Source organism: Pterocles gutturalis, unplaced genomic scaffold (genome assembly GCF_000699245.1).
Source record: "Pterocles gutturalis isolate BGI_N339 unplaced genomic scaffold, ASM69924v1 scaffold38981, whole genome shotgun sequence".
NCBI lineage: Eukaryota > Metazoa > Chordata > Aves > Pterocliformes > Pteroclidae > Pterocles > Pterocles gutturalis.
The window spans coordinates 31,418-39,391 of record NW_010104327.1 but is presented as its reverse complement, the minus strand read 5'-3'; the positions used below and the strand labels follow the sequence as shown (position 1 = coordinate 39,391).

The window sequence follows — 7,974 nt, the reverse complement described above, 5'->3', positions numbered from 1 at the left end:
TATATATATATATATAAAATCTCTTTTGTCATTCACATGTATGTTTATTTCCAAAAGGGGAAAAAAGTGCTGTAGTAGGAAAGAAATATGTTCTTAAATCATGACAGCAAAAAGTGCTGTAAAGTAAAAATACTTGAAGTGATTCTCATGTATGCCGTAATACATTTTGGAGTATAGTTGGGGAATCTTTGCAGTCCTGGCAAAAATAGTCTGATGGTTTTAAGGAAGCAAAAAGCAAGATGTACGATGTGACATTACAATTCAGTAGTCTGAAGAAAGTGAAACTTTTAACTTCTGTCAGAGGTAATCCTTTTGGTTAATTAAATATTGCTAGCCTTTAAGACAAAATTTTCTGTATGCCTTATATTCTGCTTGATGGAGAGGACTTAACTGAACAAATCTGGGCTAGTCTTTTTTGCTGTTGCTGCTTCTAGTATGTTGTATAATCCTCTGTGCCAACTGAGTTCCTCATAGTTGGGTGACCTTTCAGATATCAGTTCCTAAAGAGTTGGTGGCTCTTATGAGTGCTAATCGTGATGGAGAAATGCCTGATCCAGAGGACAGCAGTCGGAAGATATACCGTTTCAGTCAGAACGTAAGTGGTCCAGGCTAGTAAACAGATGCCTGAGGTCTTATTCCTAATTTATGCAGTTCACAGTCACTTCAGATATGGTTTTGATGTCATTAATAAATTATGTAACTTATAATGGGTCTTTGCCACTGTAGAAATGTGAGATATTATGAATCTCCAGCTCTGAAAAATCAACAAGTAGGTGCTGGTGATGTTTACTGGTGTCATGGTTTAACACAGCTGGCAACTGAATACTGTGCAGCCACTCGGTCACCCTCCCCCATCCCTGCAGAATGGGGAAGAGAATTGAAGGGGTAAAGGGAAAGGAGACTCGTGGGTGGAGTTTAGAACAATTTAATAATTGCAATACAATAACATTGAAAATAATAATGATGATAATAATAATAGTAATAATGTGAGAATGAATGACAGACAGTGTAACTGCTCAGCACCTGCTGACCAAGGCCCAGCCTGTTCCTGGCTAATGATCCCAGAGCAGAGGAAGTCCTGAAACCACAATCCCAGAAGAGCACGAGAGAGCAAGAGAAAGAGAGAGAGAAGCCAGCCCCAAACTTCCCCCTAATCCTCATTTATATACTGGGCATGATGTTGCATGATGTGGAATATACCACTGGCCAATTTGGGCCTCAATCCTAAACCTCAGCTCAAATCCTAAACCAGTAATTGCCTGTTCAGTGCTCCCTCCCAGCTTCTTGGGCACCTGCACACTGGCAAAGCATGGGAAGTTGGAAAGTCCTTGATGGTCTTAACATACTGATGCTTTTAGTTGTTGCTATCAACATTCTTCTCATACCAAATCCCATACTAAACCCAAAACATAGTGTTATTCTAGCTACTAAGAAGAAAATTAACTCTATCCCAGCCAAATCCAAGAAAGCTGGTCATTTTTGTCATTTCCAGAAAAGTGAAATTTGAGTTTTAAAAATGTTTAGTGTACTCAGAGCTAGTAGTCTCAAACCCTTTCTGTCTGCACTGATTCTTGGGAAATAATGCATGGAGTTGAGTAACAGGGGAATGAGTTTTGGAAAACATCCTACAAATTTTAAGCTTACCGATATCTTAGCAGTAAAGCTGAGCATTGGAATGAATTTTTATCTTGAAGTTGGGCAAATTCTGACAGCAGAGTTGGGGTTTTTTTTAAAGGTGAAAACTTTAGCTTTTATGGAAAGTATCTCCAACTAATTGAAGATTACTGTTCTCAGGATGCAGTTTTATTAAATGGTGCAGCTAGTTTAATGATTCCACTGCCCCTAAGTGGCAGTCGCAATTTACTCTCCTGGGTTTTTTTGTTTTCACAGCTTTTTGGGTTACAGTTCTGATCTTTATGGGATCTTTTGGTGAAACTAGTTCATTTTGCTGAACAAGCAGATAAAAATTAGCATATGTTTAAAAAAGAAGTTGTTTTAGTAAGCTGATTGGGGTTGCTGAGGGACTGAATGAGTGCAAGGAGGGATGGAATTGTGTGACAAGGGGAGAGAGGAGGGGAACCTGCTCTGAACTGCAGCAGCTGTTGGGTTGATTTGGCTGCTACATGAAACCTGAGAGAGGCATGAGGAGAGAGAGAGGAAATAAAATTGTCACCTTATCTGTGAGCTCTTCAATATGCAGCGTTCTGCCTTTTCTGTGGAGCCAAAACATTTGCTGCTCTCAGTCTAGTGTGTAAGGCTTCTGTGTTGTATGTTATCCAGAGCTGTATGTTTTGTGGAAATACACTTTATAGGTTTGGTGAACCTGTACAAGGAATAACATTTAGTCTAGTTGAAATTATACTACACATTCTAATATAGAAAACCATTAATTTTTTAGAAGAGGCATGTTTTTCATTAAACAAAAAAGTCAAATGCATTGAACACAAAATATAGAAGTGAAAAAAGACAAATGCATTAAAGATATACATATAATTTAACATACAAAATCACGAGACTGATTTGTTAGAAAAGGCATGTGTTTCATTAGATGAAAGAGACAAATGTATCAAATTCTTGGATACGTATGTGTGCTGAGTTTATCTAAAACTACTTTTTTTGCTCCTTCATGGCCAGGCTGGTAAGTGCAGTGGAGAGCAGCCACTGTAAAAATGAATTTACAACCCAACAACCATTTTGATTTGAAGTAATTTCAATATTTGAGATTAGCAAATTGGGCATTAAAATGTAGGGATATAACCTGCCTTTAACACAAGTCAATGGATGTGAATCTTTTCAATAATATATTATTTGGGTTAGCAAGTAAAATTAAAACACACATGTTGATACAGGTATTTTAATAAATGATATTGAAATGATTTGGGGATAATAAATGGTGGAATAAAATTTGCTGAAATGTTGTCTCCAAGTAGTTACGATTTAAAGTCTTACTTATTTTACACTGTTTAGTCAGATAAATTTGAACTTTTACGGGGACGGGTGTATTGTCCCTGTTTGTTTCCAGGGTACTGGGAGAAAGCATTTCTCTATACAGATACTGTAGCTTTGGATTTTTTTTTCATTAAGATAACAAATATTTAGAATTTATTGTAATTCCAAATATGGAAATCAAGTATATATATTTTATTTTGCAGAATCTTTTATATACATAAATATTCTTGTTTACTTGAATTCATTAAAGCTCTTCCTGCATCTTTCTGTATGATACACCCGCTCTTTATCTGAGCAGTATCTCTTAACTTCTCCTTCCATAAAGTTTAATGGAACTGAAATGAATGTGGTAAACTTACTTTCTTCTGAACAGTAACCAAACCAGTGGCATTTTTGTATGCTCTCATATATGCAGATTTTTTTCAAACAGAGATGATACTTAAAATTGTGTGGCCTTTGCATGAAACATCTGTGAAACAAGTACTTCTAGTAGATAAAGGAATATAATTTGGGGAGAAAAAACGATGCTGTTATTACAACATAGGGCAGGAAACTATGAAGGAAGTGTGCATGCTTCTTTATTTACATACCTTTGTTTTTCTTTGACTGAATCAGTGGCATTGATAGCTCACATTACAAATAAGATTTCTTCTTTTCTCACGTTCTCCATTAGGTTCCCATACCTTGCTACTTGATTGCTTTAGTGGTTGGCGCTTTAGAAAGCAGGTGAGTGAATCTGCACAAGGTATAAATCTGCACAAAGTATTTCTTTGGTTCTTAATCTTGTTTCTAGTTTTGAAAGGTCTTAGAGGTTCAGTGAACCTGTTTATTTGTATCAAACTGCAGGTATTGTGATTCACTCTTAAATAATTTTTTCTATAGTATATCCTTTGCCATAAGTTAAAGAAATACCATAAAGAGTTTGGAATCGATTGGAACCACTAAGGGTTTTTTCTAGCTCAGGAAATGACACCTTTTTCCTCTGGTAACAAATAAGCCTTGTCATGTATGAAAGACAGAAAAAGATCGCTTCAGCCTCATTGTTCATCTGCACAAGGATGTATTAATCTAGCCCATAATAATGCTTTTATGCTAGAGCTTTACAGCAGTCTAAAATCTGAAAACATGCTTCCTGTTTATTTGTCCTGAAGAGTGGATGTGTGTGGTTTGTTTTGTTTTCTAAAGCTTTATTTTAGCAGTGGAGAGGAAGAAGAGAGGAAGACCCTAATGAGTTTCTTCAGCAACGTGGGTTACTCATGAGCACAGTTAAACATGTGGTCTCTGAATTAGTTTCCCATAGAATTCTTTCCAGTTCGTAGTGTCTTAGTGACATTTTTACTTTCAACAGAAAGATTGGCCCAAGGACACTGGTGTGGGCTGAGAAGGAGCTAGTGGATAAATCGGCTTATGAATTTGCTGAGGTGGGTAATTAATGAAAAATGTTTTGTAAACTAACTGTTTTGCATAGTATTAGAAAAGGAACAAAAACAGTTCAGTGTTTTGTTCATCTGTAGCCCTCTTTTCTCCACCTCCCAACTCCAATAATGCTGTTCTTCTACCACAACACAAAACTACTACTGAACATATATGCTGATACAGTCTTGTACTCATTTTGCATGTGGGACATCCCAAGGAGAAAGAGGATGAAGTGTGGGATCAGTAGCTTATAACTTGTTCAGTGTTTGTAGTCAGAAGTCATGTTAGAAACTAATGCAAGTTCTTGTTTCAGACTGAAGCTATGCTGAAAATAGCAGAAGATTTAGCAGGACCCTATGTATGGGGACAGTATGATTTGTTAGTCTTACCACCTTCTTTTCCTTACGGTGGTATGGAGAATCCTTGTCTTACTTTTGTGACTCCAACACTCTTGGTAAGTGTAACACTGGTAAAAGTCAGCTATTCCTTAGGGCTTGCTTATCCATCAAGTGATGGATATTAGTCCACAAATTGGATTAATCTTCCCACTAGAAAGAGCTGTAAATGTTCCTGCCTTCTTTGGAGTTAGGGATCATACATGAAACTGCATTAAGTGGTATATTTTGAGGTTTACTTGAACTGACAACTGCCTTGTCTTTTTTTTTTTTTTTTTTAGGCAGGTGATCGATCTCTATCAGGCGTAAGTGCAAAATACATTCATGTCTTCAAATAGAACACAACTTGAACTTTTATCATAACTTCCTGTGTTATAGGTATCTGAAAACTTGGTCTCATGTTCATTGAGCGAATTAAAAGTTAAGGCAGTAACTCAAGAAGTCTTAGTGAGTTTTAGTTCTAAGTAAACTCTAGAAAATTGGAGACATACCTATTTCATATAATGAACAGGTGAAAATAACATAAATGCCTGTATGCATATGAGACTGGCTGAAGTTAGCTGCTCAGTAGCTGTTTTCCTGTCCTGTGTATAGATTTGTTTAAAAACCACAACTGAATTGATCTCATCAAAATTGTTTGTAGGAACTTCTTTCTCTGTATGTCTATGCACTAGACCTCACATTGTGTACAGTTTTCTTTTAAAGTGGAAATCATGAGTATGATTTGAGTAAATTATATTTTTTCTTGAAAGTTGAGTGCTCTGGATGCTGTTTTATCTCATATATTTTTCTACTAGACTGATACACTGCTAAAAAAAAGAATAAGATTGTCGTATCCCGAGAATACTAAAATATTTGACACGGATATTTTTTAATATATCATGAATCATCCTTCTAGAGGTGACTGTTTTCTTCCTGTTTGATATTTTAGAACATCCCAGCACTGCAGCAGTTGCTGCAGTATTCTGAAATGGGATTTCATAAACAAGTACCTGCACCATGCTACCAGAGGAATTATTTTTGTTGATCAGTGTGGCTCTATGACTTGTGGGCTGGACGTTTAAATTTATTTCTGGAGAAGGTTTGGTAGGGTAGTGTAAAGTCTTCTAGATAAAATTTATATGGATGTTTACAGAGCTGTGAATGCTAAATAGCTTTGGGAATGTAGTGCATTAAATGAGATCCCATTAGGATTTTTTTTTTTTCTGTTGGGATTGGTTGTACATTTTCCAGAGGGGTCTAAATGGTAGATCTGTCATTGTTTTCTGTATTTTAGGTTATTGCTCATGAAATCTCTCACAGCTGGACAGGAAACTTGGTAACAAACAAAACATGGGAGCATTTTTGGTAGGTGTGATGTTTTTTAAATTAATTTGTAAAGAGACCAACTAAATTCCTTTTGCCATCCTACCAGTTCTGACTTTATCAATGTATTTCCAGGCTGAATGAGGGACATACTGTATACCTGGAACGCAGGATTGGTGGTCGGTTGTTTGGTGAGCAGTTCAGGCACTTTCACGCCCTAGGAGGTTGGAGGGAACTGCAGAATACGGTAAATATTTTTAAAGTTGTAACTTTGTTTAAGCACATATCTAAATAAAAGAAACCTGATTTCATGTGTTTCCCACAAATAAGGCTTATCTATTCAGCTTTCCTAACACTTTCTTATTAGAGGATGAATAACTTTGACTCCAAGGTATATAATCTCTTCCCAACATACTAGCTTAATATACTTGGATTAGATAAAGCTTTTTGAAATGTTTTAAGCTGTTCTGTAAGGATGAATATCTTTACAGACTCTTTATTGTTCTGGATATAGCCAAGTTGCTGTATTACTTATTAGCATACTGGTGAGATGCTGGAAGCTTGTCAAAATTATCTACAAGCATGACTATGGGAATTTTGAATGCCTCATGCAAGTACCTGCTTTCTTTTCTTTCTGTGTACTGTGTTATAATTGGGCATATTCTTAATCTGCTACTGTCTATGAGGGCTGTTTAGTTTAGTGTTTAGATAGCATAGTTAAACTCTAGTTTTCAGATTTCCAGCCTTTGGTATTTCCAGCTCTCTCATTCAGTTTGGTGATGCAGTTTACCTGGTTTACTGTGAATATTTCCTCGTTGTGTTTTCGTGTTTTATACCACCCATTTAAATCAGGCAGTTTAAATGGTTTGTTAATAAAGGGATAAATATAGATTATTAGGTGCTTGTGATTGTGACAGATGTGACAGTAATTAACTGCTTTGAGACAGCTGAAGCACAGGGTGATTGATCCTGCTTGATTTGTGATCAAAACAAAATGAGAAAAAGGTTTAGTAAACTATGTTTTGTGCAGATTCCCAACTTCAGGAAAAAGAATGAGAAAAAGAATGCTTTGAAATGAGGCCATCTTAGTTTTTGGATGGATTATACCTCTATAAATAGGATTAGTAGTGATTTACAAGAGTGCTCATTTTCCTAGATGAATGTATTTTCTGGTGTCTTTGTCACAGATAAATACTCTTGGAGATAAAAATCCTGTAACCAACCTCGTCCCTGATCTCAGTGAGATAGATCCTGATGTTGCCTATTCTTCTGTTCCGTATGAGAAAGGCTTTGCTTTGCTTTTTTACCTTGAACAACTTCTTGGAGGACCAGGTGAGTGTTAGTCAGACTTAATACATTATTGTTTCCCATTTTAATTTCAAACACTGAAACAGTTTGTTTTTTAACTGTTAGATGTCTTCATTGGCTTCTTGAAGGCTTACATTCAGCAGTTTGCTTATAAGAGCATAGTAACAGAGGACTGGAAGAAGTTCTTGTACATCTACTTCAAGGATAAGGTGGAGTAGTATTTAAAACTAATTGCTTGAAACCTTTTAATTATGTGAAACCATGGCATACCTGAGGAATTACCTTCTTTAAGGACCAGTTCTTAATCTTTCTCTTCTTTATCTCAAATCTTAATATGATGTAGTCTGGCATCTTACAAAGATGGGTTTGCGTTATGATGCTTTTTTTTTTCTCCTAGAAGGGAGTATTTTGTTTTAAAGTAATCTGTATAGGATTCTCCAGGTTAATTGGGAGGATGTTAAAACAAAACAAAGCAAAAAGATTGAAACTAGTTTTTGTAGTCTATGCTTTTCTCTAAAAGCAACATTTTGAATTGAATAAGAATTTGTGTTGCTTTGTAGGTAGATGTTCTCGATAAAGTTGATTGGAACTTGTGGTTTCA

General features: G+C 36.0%; 1 protein-coding gene across 1 annotated transcript in view; it reads left to right on the top strand.

Moving 5' to 3' along the window:
* Positions 1 to 474: 474 nt before the first annotated feature.
* The window catches only part of LTA4H (leukotriene A4 hydrolase), a gene marked incomplete at its 5' end in the record, with an annotated part of 11,661 nt that continues 4,161 nt past the window's right edge, over positions 475 to 7,974 (top strand). Inside the window, 10 exons of the mRNA XM_010087025.1 lie at positions 475 to 595; positions 3,623 to 3,675; positions 4,298 to 4,370; positions 4,679 to 4,819; positions 5,042 to 5,065; positions 6,037 to 6,107; positions 6,201 to 6,312; positions 7,253 to 7,397; positions 7,479 to 7,582; positions 7,934 to 7,974. The exon at positions 7,934 to 7,974 is cut by the window's right edge and continues 51 nt beyond it. Coding sequence (XP_010085327.1) covers positions 475 to 595; positions 3,623 to 3,675; positions 4,298 to 4,370; positions 4,679 to 4,819; positions 5,042 to 5,065; positions 6,037 to 6,107; positions 6,201 to 6,312; positions 7,253 to 7,397; positions 7,479 to 7,582; positions 7,934 to 7,974 — 885 coding nt within the window. The remainder of the gene's footprint in view (positions 596 to 3,622; positions 3,676 to 4,297; positions 4,371 to 4,678; positions 4,820 to 5,041; positions 5,066 to 6,036; positions 6,108 to 6,200; positions 6,313 to 7,252; positions 7,398 to 7,478; positions 7,583 to 7,933) is intronic.